A 19,404-nucleotide genomic window follows, 5' to 3' on the forward strand; every position below is an offset into this window, starting at 1 on the left:
AGGCCGAGGGCCAGGGAATTTTCATACTTCTCCCATGTGCAGACGGCTTACTCCCGGATTGATTTTTTCATTCTGAGTAGGGCGCTGATTGCGAGGGTGGAAGATGCTGAATATTCGGCGATAGCCATTTCTGACCACGCCCCGCACTGGGTGGACCTCGAGCTGGGGGAGGAGAGGGACCAGCGCCCGCTTTGGCACTTGGAGGTGGGGCTGCTGGCGGACGAGGTGGTGGGCGGGCGGGTCCGAGGATGTATCGAGAGGTACCTGGAGGCCAATGATAATGGGGAGGTCCGAGTGGGGACGGTCTGGGAGGCGCTGAAGGCGGTGGTTCGGGGGGAGTTGATCTCCATTCGAGCGTACAGGGAGAGAAGGGAGCGGCGAGAGAGGGAGAGATTGGTGGGGGAGATGGTGAGGGTGGACAGGAGATATGCGGAGGCCCCGGAGGAGGGATTGTTGCGGGAGCGGCACAGCCTTCAGGCGTGCGGTGTATGAATATAGATCACAGATAGAACAGTACAGCACAGAACAGGCCCTTCGGCCCTCGATGTTGTGCCGAGCAATGATCACCCTACTCAAACCCATGTATCAACCCTATACCCGTAACCAAACAGCCCCCCCCCCCCCCCCAACCTTACTTTTTAGGACACCACGGGCAATTTATCATGGCCAATCCACCTAACCCACACATCTTTGGACTGTGGGAGGAAACCGGAGCACCCGGAGGAAACCCACGCACACACGGGGAGGACGTGCAGACTCCACACAGACAGTAACCCAGCCGGGAATCGAACCTGGGATCCTGGAGCTGTGAAGCATTTATGCTAACCACCATGCTAATATGGGGAGAAGGCGAGCAGGATGCTGGCACACCAGCTCCGTAAGTGGGATGCGGCTAGGGGGATTGGTGGAGTTAAGGATTGGGGAGGAAATGTGGTGCGAAGGGGGGGTAGACATCAGTGGGGTCTTCAGGGACGTCTACGAGAAACTGTATCGGTCCGAACCCCCGGTGGAGGGTGGGGGGATGGGGCGCTTTTTGGATCGGCTGAGATTCCAGAGGGTGGAGGAGGGACAGGTGGAGGGGCTGGGGGTGCCACTTGAGCTGGAGGAGCTGGTTAAAGGTATAGGAAGCATGCAGTCGGGGAAGGTGCCGGGGCCGGATGGGTTCCCGGTTGAATTTTATAAGATGTATGCAGACCTGTTGGGCCCCCTGTTGGTTCGGACCTTTAACGAGGCAAGGGAGGGGGGCTTTGCCCCCGACGATGTCTCGGGCGCTGATCTCCCTGATTCTTAAGCGGGACAAGGATCCCCAGCAGTGTGGGGCCGATCTCACTCTTGAATGTGGACGCCAAGCTGTTGGCAAAGATCTTAGCCACGAGGATAGAGGACTGTGTGCCACAGATTATCCACGAGGATCAAACGGGGTTTGTGAGGGGGAGGCAGCTGAACACTAACATACGGAGGCTCTTGAATGTTATAATGATGCCGGCGGTAGAAGGGGAGGCGGAGATAGTGGTGGCACTGGACGCGGAGAAGGCCTTTGATAGGGTTGAGTGGGGGTACTTGTGGGAGGTGCTGGAAAGGTTTGGGGAGGGGTTTGTCAGTTGGGTGAGGCTGTTGTATGAGGCCCCGATGGCGAGCGTGGCCACGAATAGGAGGAGGTCGGAGTATTTTCGGTTACACCGAGGGACGAGGCAGGGGTGTCCCTTGTCCCCCCTACTTTTTGGGCTGGCAATTGAACCCCTGGCTATGACGCTGAGGGAGTCGAGGAACTGGAGGGGGCTGATGCGGGGTGGGGAGGAGCAACGAGTGTCGCTCTATGTGGCTGACCTATTGTTGTATGTGGCAGGAGGTGATGAGGATTCTCCGGGAATTTGGGGACTTTTCAGGGTACAAGCTCAACTTTGAGAAGAGCGAGCTGCTTGTGGTACACCCGGGGGACCAGGAGGGGGGGGATTGGTGGGCTCCCATTGAAAAGGGCGGAGAGGAGCTTTAGGTACTTGGGGGTGCAGGTGGCCAGGAGCTGGGGGGGGGCCTGCATAAGCTTAACCTCAAGGCTGGTGGAGCAAATGCAGGAGGAGTTTAAGAGGTGGGACATGTTGCCGCTGTCTCTGGCGGGTAGGGTGCCGTCAGTCAAGATGACGGTGCTTCCGAGATTTCTGTTCCTGTTTCAGTGCCTCCGCATCCTTATCACGAAGGCCTTTTTCAGACGGGTTACCAGGAGCATTACGGGGTTTGTGTGGGCACATGGGACCCCGAGGGTGAGGAGGATGTTCTTGGAGCAGGGCAGGGATAGGGGGGGGGCTGGCACTGCCCAATCTCTGAGGGTACTATTGGGCTGCCAATGCAGCGATGGTGCGCAAGTGGGTGATTGAGGGGGAGGGGGCAGCATGGAAGAGGATGGAGATGGCGTCCTGTGTGGGCACGAGCCTGGAGGCGCTGGTGACGGCACCACTGCCGTTCCCTCCAACAAGGTACACCACGAGCCCGGTGGTGGTGGCTACCCTCAAAATTTGGGGGCAATGGAGGCGGCACCGGGGGGGATTAAATGGGAGGAGGAGCTGGGTGAGGAGATTGAGGAGGGGACGTGGGCGGACGCCCTGGGAAGGGTGAACTCCTCCTCTTCTTTTGCGAGGCTTGGCCTCATACAGTTTAAGGTGCTGCACAGGGCTCACATGACCGGGACAAGGATGAGCCGGTTCTTTGGGAGTGAGGACAGGTGTATTAGGTGCTCTGGGAGCCCAGCAAATCATGCCCATATGTTCTGGGCATGTCCAGCATTGGGGGAATTTTGGAAGGGCGTGGCAGGGACGTTGTCGAGGGTGGTAGGATCCAGGGTCAATCCGGGCTGGGGGCTCGCAGTATTTGGGGTTGCTGAGGAGCCGGGAGTGCAGGAGGCAAAAGAGGCCGGTGTTCTGGCCTTTGCGTCCCTGGTAGCCCGGCGGAGGATTCTTCTTCAGTGGAAGGACGCGAGTCCCCCAAGCGTGGAGGCCTGGGTCAACGACATGGCAGGGTTTCTCAAGCTAGAGAAGGTGAAATTTGCCCTAAGGGGATCAGTGCAGGGGTTTTTCAGGAGGTGGCAGCCATTCCTGGACTTCCTGGCAGAACGGTAGAAACAGGCCAGCAGCAGCAGCAAGTATTAATTCATTTCCTCTTCTGCGTACACGCAGGGGGTTTTCTGTCCTGTCTATTGAAGGGACGGGCAGATGTTTTGGGGAATGATGGGTGTTAGTTTATCTCTTCCGCTGTGTATGCGCGGGGGGGGGGGGTTGACTGTTCTTTCTGTACTTTGTATTTATTTATTTTTTAATTCTGTCTTTTTGTTGTTGATATTATGCAAAACTTTGAATAAAAATTATTTAAAAAAAAAAAAAGAAACGACATATAACAGTTATGGGAGGCTATTCCAGTGTGGGATCTTGGCAGCTGCAGGCACAGCCATTAATAGTGGAGCAATTAAAATAAAATAGAAGATATTGAGGGTGGGTGGGTGGGGGGTGGGGGGGTGTTTGCAATGCAGGTCACCAAGCACAATGTTGATGGTTGAGCAGAACATAGGTTCAGAATGCAGAATTCTGGAATGCAGAAGGCACCACCCCCAAATTTACAGATCCTTATTCTTGGTAACATTTTCACAAATCACTGGACAGTTATCTTTTTAAAGTCAAGTATCAGGCAAATGGATACTTAAAATTTATAATTGCAGGGCAGCAGTAGTTAGCACTGCTGCTTCATGGCCCCAAGGACCTGGGTTTGATCCCGGCCCGGGTCACCATCCGTGCGATGTTTGCACATTCTCTAAATTTATACCCGCCTATCTACAGGGGACAGGCACCCAGCTGGGGACATATTGAGAAAATATGGTAAGGATGTCACCCCCAAAACCAAATTAAAGCAATTCTCTATATCATGTCACTGAACCATTAAAGAACAACCATTTTCCAGAATACTTGCTTACAATGGTCTGCCAGTGGCACATTAATTATCACTCAGAAACTGGCCATTTAGTCCAGTGCATCTGTGCCAGTGCTTATGCGCTTCACAAGCCACCTCTCAACTCTCTTCATCTAACTTATCAACATATCCTTGGATTTCTTTCTCCCTCGTGTGTTTATCTAGATGGCCCTTAAATGCATTTTTTCAACCTTCAGTCAGGAGCCTGAGGTTTATCATTTTTATCTAAGTGCATCTTGTGCTTCTGCTATGAAATTATCTTCACTGCACTCATCTGGAAAGGTAGAGAAGTCAAATTGCTAGACTAAGATACCACTCATTTCAGTCAAATACTAGGTAAAGAGAAGTAAACTTGAATGACAATGGTAAACACTTGCATCACACAAAACCTGAAGCTACTCAATACACCCCACATGTCACCAGCATGACTAGACTGATTCATCCAAGACAGGGGTCTAGGTTGCTGTGCATTTATTGATCCAAGACAAATGTCCTCCTATCCTTTTAATAACTCACTGCAGGGACGAAAAAAAGGACTGGCATAGTTTGAAATAAAGAACTGACAATCCAATCTGAATGATAGCATCAGATCTATACTTTACTGCCTTTAAATTCCCTGCACCAGGGCTCATAATGACAGGCTCATGGGGCCTTAGAATTAACAGATGCAGCCTAGGGACAGAAGAAACTGCTAAATATCAAACTACATTCAACCTCCTTGCGCTTGGCCACCAAAGAAAGATAATTTCATGCTCAGGCTCAAAATAGCTTCAAAGTAAACATCCTTCAGATCATAATAAGCTTGTTCCGATGAAACTAGTCCAATGTTCATTGTTTAACCAGGGTATATTCTTGCAGTAACCGTTTAGAAACTTCCTGAACCCAACACAAGACCAACACTACAATTGTGACCTACAGCTTGGCTATGATCCTAGCCATGGAGGCAGCGCAGTACCTTCTCTCCAGGCCGAATGCTGCCACATTTGAGCTGGTTGATGTCATTCTTGCAACTGTCCATGAAACCACAGATGAGTTGGTAATCACTGAAAATAATGGCTGTCATTTTGGTTATGAATTGGCGGCACTGGTATTCAGTAATGTTTGCACGATGTTCAATCAAGCAGGAAATGACGTAGCCTTTCCCTGGCTCCTGCTCAGCACACTCCTTCACCTACAGAAGAGAAAGGAGGTATTATAAAGGAACAGCACACAGTTAAAAACAATGCTGTTATGCTATCTAGTAAATCTCTCATTTTATTTTTTGACATCACCCTAGACGTTCCCAAGACTTAACTGTAGCTTTCCCAGACAGGTCCAGACCAGTGGAATTGTACCAGTGAAAGCCCACTGAAGGTCCCTGAACATGCAACCCTTAAGGGCTCTTAGGAGTATGTGCAATCCATAAAGCAGATAGAGGGGCACCTGGATTTCTTTCCTCCAGACAGTCACAGGACTTGTACTGCCAATGTGTTCTGCCACCAGACTTCACGGTGGTGCCAGACACAGATCGACATGGAAGGGGCAAGAAGTTAGTTGACAATTTATTTTATAATATTTTCATTCATGTTACTCAGTCCATTAAGCCAAAATCAATTCAAAATTAATTAAATCCACAAAGCACACCCTGCTTCAGAGATCACAGATTCAATCTGGAAGAAAGACCTTCCAGGATGCTGTTTCCCCTGCATCAAATCACTCAAACAATAGGGTTCCTCAAGATTTCCAATAAATTGGAATGGCATCATTCATTTGGGGCACGATCATCATTAGTTCGACTGGCCAAAATATAAAGAAGAAGGAAGAAGGTTAGAGATCAAATCTTTTTCCCCGCTGAAGTAAAAGGAAAAGAATAGAACATCTGCTGCAAAGTATGAAGTAGAACTTACAAAGAACCTGCTTTCTAAAGTTAGGACAACAAAACCTCTTGCACTAATTAGGTCTATGAAATTAAACTTAGCTACTTTGGAAGAATACTGCAAACCCAAATTCAATTCAGCAGCTAGCAAAATCCTGAAAATGCATTTGAATCCACAGAAGAAACCGAGTGCCAGACTACGGGTTAATGTAAAAAGTTGGATTTCATAAGTGCCTGCAGAAATTATCAAAATATCATCATACCCAATTTAACAGATTTGTTTTTGATTTGGTGCAGAGATTGATATTTTAGATTCATGCACTTTACTTACTTCACCTAGGGTAGCTTTACAAACTTCCCCCGCTGCGGCTTCAAATTTAGGGTCTGTGGTCAGGTTAAACTTATAGTTCCACAATAGCTGAAAGAGAAATTTTATTAAATGAGGATCTACAATAAACAACTTCATTAAAAGTACTGGCATCAAAAATCTGTCTCAAATCATCTTATGGCGCTTATGTATGATAATTTATATATATATTAATATATATTTTTATATATATTTTTTCTTTTAAGCGAAAGGAGATGACGGAGCGAGAAACTGTGCGTGGGACACAGAAAGATGGCAGAGGGTAAGGGACCGTCCCTAACATCTCAGTGGTCTAAGAGCAGTTGGAGGACTTCTTGAACAAGAAGTTCATCCAGCAGAGAAAGAAGACTCTGGAGGATCTCGTGAGGATGGTGAATCCAATTAAGGGTAGGATTGACCACATGGAAATGAGGTTGGTCTCAGAGCCAAGCAATCCAGAAGGTGGAGGAGACAGTGGGGGAGCATGAGGAGCAGCTTACTTCGATGGTGGCCTAGATGGGGGTGATGAGGGATATTCAGAAGCGGCTACAGGAGATGGTGGTGGATTTGGAGAACCAGTCCCGGCGACAGAACCTGAGGATCGTGGGGCTGCCGGGGGGCAGTGAGGGAGCGGATGTCGGCGCATACGGGGCCAGGATGTTCAAGGCGTTGCTGGGAGAAGAGGTCTTTGAACAGCCCCTGGAGGTGGATCGAGTGCATAGGTGATGAGGAAAGCGCAGGGTAACAACCCGCTGAAGGCAAGGAGCGGATCCTGAGGTGGGACAGGCAGACGAGGTGGTGTACCTAGGAGGTCAATGAACCTGGGTGCGGAGCCGGTGAAGAGGAGAGCGGGTTTTAATAAAGTTAAAGCTGCCCTCTCTTAGGGAAGGGGTGAAATTTAGGATGCTGTACCCTGCTCGCCTCTGGGTGACCTACAATGCCTGTGAATTTTACATTGAGATGCCAGAGGAAGCAATGGAGTTTGCTTTAGAATTTACAGTGCAGAAGGTCGTCATTCGGCCCATCGAGTCTGCACAGGCCCTTGGAAAGAGCACCTTTTTAAAATAAATTTAGAGTGCCCAATTCATTTTTTCCACTTAAAGGGCAATTTAGAGTGACCAATCCACCTGCACATTTTTGGTTTGTGGGGTGAAACCCATGCAAACACGGGGAGAATGTGCAAACTTCACACGGACAGTGACCCAGAGCCAGGATCAAACCTGGTACCTCGGCACCGCAAGGCAGCAGGGCTAACCCACTGCACCACCATGCTGCCCCCCGAACACCCTTCTTAAGCCCACACCTCCACCCCATCTGCTAAGCCAGTAACCCCCACCTAATGTTTTGGACACTAAGAGCAATTTTGCATGGTCAATCCACAACTTTGGACTGAGGGGAAACCGGAACACCTAGAAGTAACCCACGGAGTCACGAAGAGAACGTGCAGACTCCGTACAGACAGCTACCCAAACGGGAATCGAACCTCGGACACTGGAGTTGTGAAGTAAGTGCTCATCATTGTGCTACTATAATTCTGGCTTCTTATACACCACCGGTTTTAATTGCTCTATCATTAGTAACAATGTCAGCGATTAAATCTGAAATTAACCAGGTGGTTCGGGTGTTGATGAGGGTTGGGTTGTTGATTGGGGAGGGGCTTTTGAAATGTGGTTATGGGGAGGGTCGATGAAGGGAGAGAGAGGGGGAGAGAGAGGGGGAGAGAGAAGAAAGAGACCCCCCGCACCAGGCTGGTTACATGGAATGTGAGGGGGCTGAATGGGCCAGTCAAGGGGGCCGTGCATTCGCTCATCTGAGGAGCCTAAAGGCGGATGGAGATTTGTCAGACTGACAGTGAGAAAATTCTCGTTTTTCTCCCACGTGCATAGGGTATACTCCCAAGTCGGCTATTTTGTGTTGGATAGGACGTTGTTGGCGGGGGTGTTCAGTTCAGAGTACTCGGTAATCATGCGCCGCATTGGGTGGACTTGCAGGAGAATATTGGGGGGGGGCTTTACAAATGTATTCAGCCCTAGCTGGTAAGGGCGTTTAATAAGTCAAGGGAGCAGGGGATGCTCCCCCGACATTATTGCAGGCCTCGATCGCCTTAATTTTAAAGAGGGACATGGATCTGGAGCAGTGTGGGTCCTATTCCGCCAATAGGCCAATTCCGCTATTAAATATGGACAGCAAGTTACTGGCCAAGATCTTGTCCTAAAGGATTGAGGACAGTGTGCCAGGAGTGATAGGGGAGGACCAAACGGGGGTTGTTAAGGGGAGCCATCTGTTGGCCAACATCTGGCAGCTGTTGGATGTTATAATGATGCCCCCGGAGGTTCGAAGTGGGGAAGTGATCGTTGCCCTGGATGCAGAGAAGGCCATAGACCGGGTGAAGTGGGACTATTTGTGAGAGGTGTTGGGACGATTCGGATTTGGGCAAGGGTTTGTGGGTTGGGTCCGGCTGTTGTACCGGGCACCAGTAGCGAGCGTGCAAATGCATCGAGTGAGTTCGGAATATTTCAGGCTGCATCAGGGGACGAGGCAGGGTGAACACTCTCCCCACTGCTCTTTGCCTTGGCTAGAGCGGAGAGCACCAAGGGACTGGCAGGGATAGTTAAAAAAAAAAAGGGGGGGAGGGCAGCATAGAATTTCAGTGTACGTGAATTACTCGCTGCTTTATATTTTGAATCCGTATTCAGGTGGTGCGGGGGTGAGAGCAGCTGCACAAGTTGAATTTGGCTTGGTTGGTGGAACAGATGAAGGTGGTGGGATGTGCTCCCGCTGGCAGGGCGGGTGTAGTCGGTGAGGATGACAGATCTCCTGAGGTTCTTGTTTCAGAATCTGCCGATCTTCATTCCTACGGCTTTTTTCAGGAAGGTGAAAACGCTGATTTTGAGGTTTGTTTGGCCGGGTAAAGCCCCGTGGGTGAAGAAGGTGCTCTGGGGCATTGTTGACGGCGTCTTTGCCGTTCTCGCTGGCCAGGTATTCCACAAGCCCAGTGGTGGTGGCGGCCCTGAGGGTGTGGAGACAGTGGGTTCCAGTATTTGAGAGATGTTGTCTGGAAGCAGGTACCGTCCTTTCCTCACCTGCCACCCCAGGGACTGCAGGACAAGGTGGTGTCAAGAACATGGGTAGGAGAGAGTAAAGTGTCATAAATTTACATGGAGTTGATGGATTGGGAGGGAGCCCCGATAGGGGTAGTGAAGTGCAAGTGAGGAAGAGTTGGGTAGGGGGTTGGAGGCTGGGCTGTGGGAGGAGGCTCTGAGGAGGGTGAATGCATCCTTGTCGTGCGCAAGGCATGGCCTTATTCAGTTTAATGTGGCCCGCAGGGCACACATGACCGTGGTCAGGATGAGCACATTTTCTAAGGGGTGAAGGATAGGTGTGGGCGGTGTGTGGGTGGGCTCGTGTATCATGTCCACATGTTTTGGGCTTGTCTGAAGCTTGGGGGATTCGGGCAGGGGTTTGCCAAGATCCTGAAGGTGAAGGTGGTCCCAAGTCCAGAAGTGGCAATCTTTGGAGTGTTAGAAGACCCAAAAGTCCAGGGGGGTGAGAGGGGCAGATGTCTTGATGTTTGCCTCCCTGGCAGCCCAAAATTGGATGTTATTAGAATGGAGGAACTCAGGGGACCCCTGAAACCAGGAGTGTGGGTGAGTGGCCTGGTAGAGTTTCTCAGGCTAGAAAAGATAACGTTTGCCCTGAGCGCGTCTGTGGAGGGGCTTGCTCTCCATGGAGATGGCAGACGTTCATTGACTTATTTGAGAAGCACTTAAGATGTTAGCAGTGTGAGGCTGAGGACCTGGCTTCGATCCTGGCCCTGGGTCAGAGGCATTTAGTCGATCTTTTTTTGTTTTGTGATTGTATTTAATATGTAAATATATAAGTGCCTCAATAAAATATTTTACAAAAAATAATAAAACTTAATAGCATGGACTATCAAAAGCAGATATGAGAATTTGTCCAAATTGGCAATATCCAAAAACTTCTCAAGGAGACCACAAAACAACTTCCTGGGTGAGTATTTTTGTTTTTAATTCATATACGGGGTGTGGCATAGCTGGCTAGACCAGCATTTATTGCCCATCCCTAAGTGCCCTTGAACTAAGTGCTTGCTAGGTCATTTCAGAGGGCATTTAAGAGTCAAACATAATGCTGTAGGTCTGGAGTCACATGTCGGCCAGACCACAGATTTCCTTCCCCAAAGGGACATTAGTAAATCAGATGGTTTATGACAATCGACAATGGTTTCATAATCATTAGATTTTTATTAAATTCAAGTTCTATCACCGTTGGTGGCGGGATTTGAACTTGGGTCGCCAGAGTATTACCCTCTGGATTATTAGTCCGGTGGCAAAATCACTACACTACCACCTTCTCCGAACAAAATGAAGGGATTGCTCATTTCCAAATTATCTTACTGATCTTTTAATCTCAGACAGAAAAGGAGTTCAGGCACAAGCACGAGATGTGGGGGTGGGGAGTGTTACTTTATCTCCACCCCAATGATTCGCATTGCTTCAAAGAATTGAATGGAAATCCAAACTTCAGGTGATGTATTTTCCAAATCACAAAACTGTAAAACCAAAAGCTCAAATGAGTCCTCGTCTTGTCACCATGGTCACCCTCCTTACCTGAAGGCATCATTACATAATAATCATTATATACTGCATCGGGTCTTGGTTACATTCCAGTGCCTCACCCAAATATATAGTTACCTTTCAGTGCTTCATCCAAATAATTCTACAGACCCCAATCATTATCCAATGTCTGACTGGTTGCTCTTTATCTCATACAAGGGAATGCTTATTGTCTGAGCTTATATAGTTGATGTTGGTTGGGTATCCTTCAGCACAGCATCACGACCAAACTCAACCCTATCCACACAAGTATCACCAAAACAGAGGTCCCTGGGCAAGATCTGGGAGTGGGACAGCCAACTGCCTTTACCTTTCTAGTCCATGTACCAGGTCTAATTGTACTATCCCATTGGCTGAGGCCATCCTGTAAAAGCAGGGTTTTTTTTAAACTCAGGATCGCGACCCGCGGGTGGGTCACCGGTGGGTGTCGGTGGGGGGTCGTGGAGCTATCGGGGGATGAAATCCCCAACAGCAATGACCAGTTAAGATTGCTGGCCACGGGCATTGGTTGCGCCGTTTGAGGGGGAGGGTGGCTGGTCACAGCATGCATGGGACAGGGGCTGACATGTCCACGTAATGCTCATGGTGGTGGCCCAAGCTTGGAGCTCCATTCTGGTACTCATCTCCCGCCACCGATCTTCAGTATGCGACCTGCGGCTCAGTGGTCACGGTGTTCAACGGCTGACGCAACGTCCGCATGTCCTCCCACAACGAGGAGTATTGGTCGGGAAGTGGTCAGCAGTCTGACTGGTGTGGATGCAGCTACCGGACAGCGAGAGGGAAGCCAGGCCAGGTTTGTTGGCGAGGAATACTGATCAAATGTCGCCCGTCATTACGGCTGACACATGTCAACACTGAAAGAACCCTTCACAGTCACCACTTGGTTTCGCCACTCGCTGGAAACCAAGTAGTAAGTGCTTTTGGCGAGAATGGAGGAGGAGATTATTTGGATGTTGGATCGTGCAATGCAGTGGAATCAGTAAGAATTTTTGTGACAGTGTGTGTGTTTGACAAGTTACTTCATTTCGTCTAAAGTCATATTTGTAAAGTGAAAACAAGATTATACTTTTTCCTATACTTGTTTAAATTTCTCAAGAAATGGGTATATATTTAAAACAACGTGTGTTAATGGAAGGTTGCGCACCTTCAACTGAAGTTGTTTAATTTTCAGGAGTAAAAAGTCATAAACTTGGAAATATCAGGTATTGGAAATAAAGTTTCAAAGTAAAAAAAAAAGAATGCTGGCCGCAACCAGCCATTAAATATGACCGATGGAGTCTTTCCACCAGAGGCAGTGGCAGAGAGGTCACGCCGGCATGGGTCCCGAAGTTCCACCATCTGGTAAATGTGGGTCCCGGGTGAAAAAGTTTTTTAAAAACACTAATAAAGGCAGACTGTGAATTAACCTGGAATTTGCTGGTCTGTGTGGCTCTACTGTAAACTGCCTTAAAAACTGAGCAAATGACTGGACATAAACTTAAATGACTATGATGATGGACAATGGCTGTGCTTATTCAGCATGGCTCATGAGGGCATTGCCCTCTAATAAGGATTAAGCTGTTAAATGACAAAGCCAGAAATGTAGAAATCTTAAATCAACAGAATCTGAAAGAATGCATAAGAGCAAGGGTCCAAAGATGTGGTTTACTCACATGGTTGCAGTCAGAGGAAATCTCATCATCGACCTGTAAAAGAAGATAGAAAACATGAACAGTTGCTAAATACACAAGCTAATTAGGTGTTTTGAAGTGGTGGGGGAAGTTGCTGAGTCAGTAATCATATTCTTCATATCCAAATGAAATATTTGACTCATTCCCTCTTTTACTGCAAAACATTACAAATTAGGGAGACCAGCTTTGACAAGTTATGCAGTTGTCAAAACTAAGAACCATGCAAGATACAAAATATTCCGAATTGAAATGCTCATTGCAAAGCACATTAAAAATGAGGCTAGCCTTAAAGATCGAGCTAGAGCAGGAGTTAAAGTCAATATTTGCAGCTCATGCACATACAATCGTTCTTGATGTTTCTCTTCCTCTTCCCGCCCCCGCCCCCCCATATCCCCCTCTTTCGTTCAGGGTATTCTGTCCCCTAGCTCCAATCCTCCCCCCCCTTCCCTTTATGTTTTCTGTTGCAGGCCTTGTGCGTTGGGGCTCTGATTTCCTTCTCCTCTCCTCCCCTCGAGTTGTGTATCCCTGCCTGCTTTCTCCCTAATCGCTGTTGGCTTCGAACAGGCGGATGAACTGCCCCATGCTTTACTTCTTCGGACCCTCGGACAGTGCACTTGATCCTCTCCAAATGGAGACATTCCGCCAGGTCTGCCAGCCAGTCTGCAGCAGTGGGTGGTGCTGTTGATCGCCAGCTGAGCAGGTTTCTCCGGCGTGCGATTAGGGAAGCGAAAGCTGGGGTCTAGTTTAGCACAGTGGGATAAACAGCTAGCTTGTACTGCAGAACAAGGCCAGCAGCTCGGATTCAATTCCCGTACCAGCCTCACTGAACAGGCATCGGAATGTGGCGACTAGGGGCTTTTCACAGTAACTTTATTGAAGCCTACTTGTGACAATAAGCGATTATTAAATTGCCCCTTAAGTGTACAAAAGTTAGGTGGTATTACGGAGATAGGGCTGGGGAGTGGGCCTAGGTAGGCTGTTCCTTAAGATCAGTGCAGATCGGTAGGCCGAATGGCCTCCTTCTGCATTGTAGGAATTCTATGGTTTTATGGACTTGTAAACAAAAGTGCATACAAATAAATTCCTGCTACTATTGCTCCAGCCAGCCATTGGATCCATGCAGATGCAAACTGCAATAGTCTTATGCAGTTATCCGTGCTAAACATATCAAGCAAAACCAACACATCAATGGACTTAGGTGAACAGCTGTTACCTGAACAGCACCACTTGTCAAAATAACCAAAATTCCACTGTCTCTGATACACACCCCGGGCCAGATTTGCGATATTTACTGCTAGCTGCGTCCCGAATGCTGAGTTTCAATATCTTAACTATGCTCAGTGGTTGACCAGACATAAGCAAGCTTAACTGGAATTACATGGCAAGAGAAACATGTCTCAAGAGCAAAAACGAGGGAAAGTCAACACCATATTATTGTGCAACTAGTTCTATTTGCTGTCCACACATCAATTCATTTTAACATTGTTGATATGCAGACATTTCAAATCAGAAAAGTTTTTATCAAATATTATTTCAATAACGAAATGGAATCCACAAAGGGCAGTGACATATTAAAGAGAAGTGTATTACTGGCAATTGAAAAGCTGAAATATCAGAAAAATGCTTTTACTAAACTTGGAAGTATTTCAGGATTTGATTTTTACTATAAGCAGTCTGTCTTTCTGTCAAGGGGAACAACTAAGTAAAATGAGGAGCTCAAAAGGCCTATCATGAAAGTTCCTTGAGGACACGTGGAATCCACCTGGGATCAATATCTGAGAAAAATCCTCACCCACCATTTTGACACTGTTCCGTCCCAAATGCCACCTGATGCCCCAGTGTCAACCTCTACTCTTTAAGCAATAGCTCAAACCTACTGCCGACATGAATGATAAACATCTAGCTCTCATGAATGAAACTGAAAGTCACTATAGTCCCCGATGACTATCGGCTGCTCTCCACCTTTTGAGAGAGCACTGAGTGGTGGTGATTTAACTCGAGGGTCACTACCCCTCAGGCGAGAAGGCAGAGCCCTCATTGTAACCTCAGCCTGTATGGGAATTGAACCCATGGCTGAAGGCATCGCTCCGTATTATGAACAAGCCATCACAACAGTCAAACAACCCCCAAAATGAAGTGCCCAATTTTAAAAAAAAAATTCAATTCAGTCTTCCTATATCTGTCTTGAATATGAAAAAAAAAGGGTGCAGCACGGTAGCATTGTGGATAGCACAATTGTTTCACAGCTCCAGGATCCCAGGTTCGATTCCGGCTTGGGTCACTGTCTGTGCGGAGTCTGCACATCTTCCCCGTGTGTGCGTGGGTTTCCTCCCACAGTCCAAAGATGTGCAGGTTAGGTGGATTGGCCATGATAAATTGGCCTTCGTGTCCAAAATTGCCCTTCGTATTGGTTGGGGTTACTGGGTTATGGGGATAGGGTGGAGGTGTTGACCTTGGGTAGGGTGCTCTTTCCAGGAGCCGGTGCAGACTCGGTGAGCCATGCAGACAATGGCTGAGACTGCCGAACTCTCTTTGACAGTGAATTTTAGAGATTAAAAAGATTCACAGTACTTTGAGTTAAGTAATTCCTCCTGATCTATGTCTAAAATCATTGCATTGTAATTTGCAGACTATATCCCCAGGCTGTAAACCACCCATCTGAGGAAAACTTACATTCTGCATCTGCTCTGTAGTGTCCTGAGAGTATAGTGCCCATTTCAATGAGGTAATTTCTCATTCTTCTCTGCTCTAGACTATAGAATATAAGCCCAGGCTCACCTCTCACATTAAAGACAAGAGAAAATGGTGGGCCGCAAAGGCCAGCCGGCACGAGCCACTTGGTAAAAGTGGGTCCTGGGCAAAAAAGTTTGAAAAGCACTGCTCCACTGACAGCTTGAATGGGAATGTGGGGAAACTGGATTCCGATCTGACCACCCATGGAGCTGCAGGATCATCAATGCACCAGTTGTACGGAAACTGGTTAACAAGTGTCAGGAGCAATCAGTGAGGTGACCACAACTGTGAAGTGAATAACCTGGCATTGCACTAATTCTTTTGGAGTAATGGACTGGAGGCCGACAACATGGTGCGATAATGAATGCAAGGCATGACATGAGTAGCAGATAAATAGCTGATCAATGGATTCACTGTCGCATAGTATTAGCGGCTGCCCCATTATATAGTGTGTCACAAAGTTGCATTTACAGTGTCACCAAAAGGCTTAATATTTCTGGAATGCTGAGACTCATCATATTTAATAGGAAATAAATCAGTACCTATAAAAAACATTGATTGAATTCATCAATTAATTTTTGAAGTCAAAGAATATAACTGGTTATTGATTCAATCAAGTAATTTGTTTATATTTTAATCCCTAGCTGGGAAGACAGGTAAGCAGCGGAAGGCCATGAGGACAACACAGAAATAAAGAGAACAGTATTTCTCCTTTTTCAAGGCTGAAAAGGAGCTGGTTGGCCCACCTCATCTGAATGATGCTGGATACGGTTGGACAGGGGCATCTAATTAAGCTCAACTGATGGGACTGGGAAGGTTCCATGCAAATTCAGTTCAATTACTTCCAAAGTGAAGAGGATAGGAGGGCATACTTGGTTGACAAGAGCCAGGGAGGGGAAAAACAGAGGAAGGTGCAGAAGAAACAGATTCCATTTACTCTCGCTGTATAAACGATTTTCCAGTTTTTTTGAAATGTGCCACCAGCCTGCAGCCCATTAACCCAAAATGATTACTGCAATGCTGGATTTTTCCATGATCAGATAGAAACCAAAGTTTTCTGCAGTCCCATTAACAAACTTCAGGCTGGGCTGTTGCTTAAGCAGCAGTGATGCATAGGGCGGATCATTAGGTGGTATTTTAGGGCAGATAAAATGTCAAAACCAGTGCGGCATTGCCATTGGTAATTTCTTTCACTGCTCAGAATGGCTAACTGGCCTAGGAGGTAGCTCAGAATTAAGTATTCTTCATTTAGCTGCACGAAGATATCTACCATGCTCCAGTGAATATATTAGTGCAGCATTACGCGGCAATAAATGCAAGACACAACGGAGAGTAGAAAAACAGCTCATCAACTGATTCGCTGTCGCGTAGTGTTAGTTGCAGACCCATTATACGCATGTAACAATGTTGCATTTATAGTGTTACCTAAAGGCATAAGTACGCTTTGCATGCTGTGACTGATTATTTTCAATCAGAGATAAGTATAGAAACAATTCGCTAATCTATTAAAAATTGATCTAACATCCACTGAAGAGCATTTAAACCTAATGAATAGAACCAAATTGTTGATTCATCTGGATTGATATCAAGCGCTCAATATAGTCAATAGCATATGGGTCTAGTGAATGAATGCTGCCACTGGATGTAAGAATGCAGCAAAACACAGGCCATTTTTGAACAATGGTATTGGAAATGCAGCTAACAAGAAATGTTCCTGATAATAGACTCCAATTTGAAGAACATGGCTTCAAGCAGCAGAGATGACAAATCAAAATTAAAACAGCACATTGAAGGTTACACGAAATACAAGCATCCACATTCAGAATACCCAAAAGCTTTAAAACTAAGCCTGCCCCACAGATCTTTCCAAGGATGACCCACAAATGGGCACTTTTCCCCTGTCTCAAGATAACCATGATATTATGAAGACTTGCCTTCCTTTTCCAACAAATCTTTTGCCTTCCCTTCTCATCAAGACATCAACTACTTCTTAGAATATGTATGTGTATTTGTCTCAACCAGTACAGTGTCAAAATTAGTGCAGTGCTTTAGCAATCTGTGAGCGCATGTAATACTGCATCTGTGTGTGTGTGTATTAGTGCCTCTGTGTCTGAGAGTGTGTATTAGTGTCTGTGTGTCTGTGTGTGTGAGTGTGTGAGTGTGTGAGTGTCTGTATTATTGTCGATCTCAGTGTGCAAGTGCAAGTGTCTGTATTAGTGTCTGTGTGTGTGTGCGTGTCTTCACAGCCAAGTCAACCCCAATTCTGAAATGAAATGAAAAATTTCTCACCTACGGATACACATATCTTACAGTTTTGTGTAACTCAGTTGCCTTAAACAGCTGAACTCATCCCAGAATATCAGGACACAAGAAATAGCAGTTGGCTATATGGTCCATTAAGCCTTCTCCGCCATTCAATACAATCATAGATGACCTTGGGCTTCAACTCTATTTTCCTACCCACTGCCATATCCCTAAATTCATCAGGAGACCAAAAATTTGTATATCCAAGCCTTAAATGTATTCAACGATGGAGCAACCACAAACCCTGTGGTACAGAATTCCAAAATTCACAACCCTTTGAGAGAAGTAATTTTTCCTCATCTCAGTCCTAAGTGACTAGCCCTTTTTCCCCAAGACTGTCCTCATGTTTTAAATTCCCTGACTCGCAAAAATCTCTGTGTCCACAATATCAAGCCCCTTCAGAATTTTGTAGGTTTCAATGAGATCCTTCGAAACATTCAGAGAATATAAACTCAATTTACTCATAGGACAACCCTTTCACCCCAGGAATCAATTTCTTGAACACTGGCTGCACTGCTTCCAATGCATGGATAGCCTTTCTGAATGCGGAGACCAAAACTGGATGCGGTACTCTAGATGCAGTGTTGCCAAAGCCTTGCGTAATTGTGGAAAGGGTTACTTACTCGTGCCCCCTTGCAATAAAGGCCAACATGCCATTTTCCTTCCTAATTGTTTGCTGCACCCACATGCTAACTTTCCGTGTTCCTTGTACAAGCACACCCAAGACTCTTCCAACATCAACATTACAAGTTTCACACCTTTTAGAACATATTCTGTTTTTCCATTCCTACAGCCAAATCTAATACTATCCTTAACTTTCTGGGTGAAACACAGATGGCTCTTTCTGGCCAAGTTTCTTTTTTCTTTTCTTTAATATGAATTTAGAGTATCCAATTATTTTTTCCAAATAAGGGGTATTTTTGCATGGCCAATCCACCTACCCTGCACATCTTTTTGGGGTGTGGGGTGAAACCCACACAGACACGGGGAGAATGTGCAAACTCTATACGGACAGTGACCCGGGACCAAGATCAAACCTGGGTCTTCGGGTCTTCGGCACCTCAAGGTAGCAGTGCTAACCACTGCGCCGCCTTGCTGTCCTTGAGTTTCTGTTTTTCAATGGAATGTATTTTTGAAGTATTTGAATTGTTAAATGTTTCCCATGGTTCATGTACCCCTATAGCTTCTAGTCTATTTACCCAATTAACCTTAGTCAGTTCACAGAATCCCTACAGTACAGAAAGCCATTCAGCCCATTGAATCTGCATCAGCCCTCTGAAAGTGCACCCTACCCAGGCCCTTCTCCCCCACCCTTTCATTGGGGCAATTTAGCATGGTCAATCCATCCAACCTGCACATCTTTGGACTGTGGGAGGAAACTGGAGCTCCGGAGGAAACCCAGAGACACAGGGGTAACAGACAAACTCCACAGAGTCTCCCAAGGTTGGAATTGAACCCGGATACCTGGCACTGAGGCAACAGTGCTAACCACTGTGCCACCAACCTCCCCTCATAATGACGTAATTGGCTTTGTTTCAGTTTGCAATTGGAATATGTCACTTTAAACCTTAACATAGAATTCAATGGTATTATGATCACTATTTCCCAGTGGTTCTTTCACTACAACATTACTGATTCACTACACAAAACTAGATCTAAAGATCGGTTTATCCCCAGTCACTGCCACAGCATATTGCTCTAAGAAACGGTCACAAAAACATTTTCCATCTTAAACTACCCCACCTACTTTTAATATTCCATACTTGCATTGCTTGTGTATAATACCCCCCTCTCACACCAGGCCATCTGTTGTTTGTTCTTAAAGTTGCTACTGTTGTTACAATTTCTATAGCTCGAACACTACTGTTCGGGGACCTATAAACTATTTCCACTACTTTTTTCACCCCAATC

The 19,404-nt window shown here is 46.7% G+C and overlaps 1 protein-coding gene across 3 annotated transcripts in view; it reads right to left on the minus strand.

The window, feature by feature from the left end:
- LOC119971440 (Golgi apparatus protein 1-like) overlaps positions 1–19,404 on the minus strand; it is a 167,878-nt gene that overhangs the window by 89,001 nt on the left and 59,473 nt on the right. For all 3 annotated transcript variants that reach the window (XM_038806975.1, XM_038806974.1, XM_038806973.1), the window contains exons 2-4: positions 12,439–12,471; positions 6,138–6,224; positions 4,907–5,122 (exon numbers count right to left, since the gene is read on the minus strand). In XM_038806975.1, the coding sequence (XP_038662903.1) occupies positions 4,907–5,122; positions 6,138–6,224; positions 12,439–12,471 (336 nt within the window). The remainder of the gene's footprint in view (positions 1–4,906; positions 5,123–6,137; positions 6,225–12,438; positions 12,472–19,404) is intronic.

The sequence above is a fragment of the Scyliorhinus canicula genome, chromosome 9 (assembly GCF_902713615.1).
Source record: "Scyliorhinus canicula chromosome 9, sScyCan1.1, whole genome shotgun sequence".
NCBI classification, from domain to species: domain Eukaryota; kingdom Metazoa; phylum Chordata; class Chondrichthyes; order Carcharhiniformes; family Scyliorhinidae; genus Scyliorhinus; species Scyliorhinus canicula.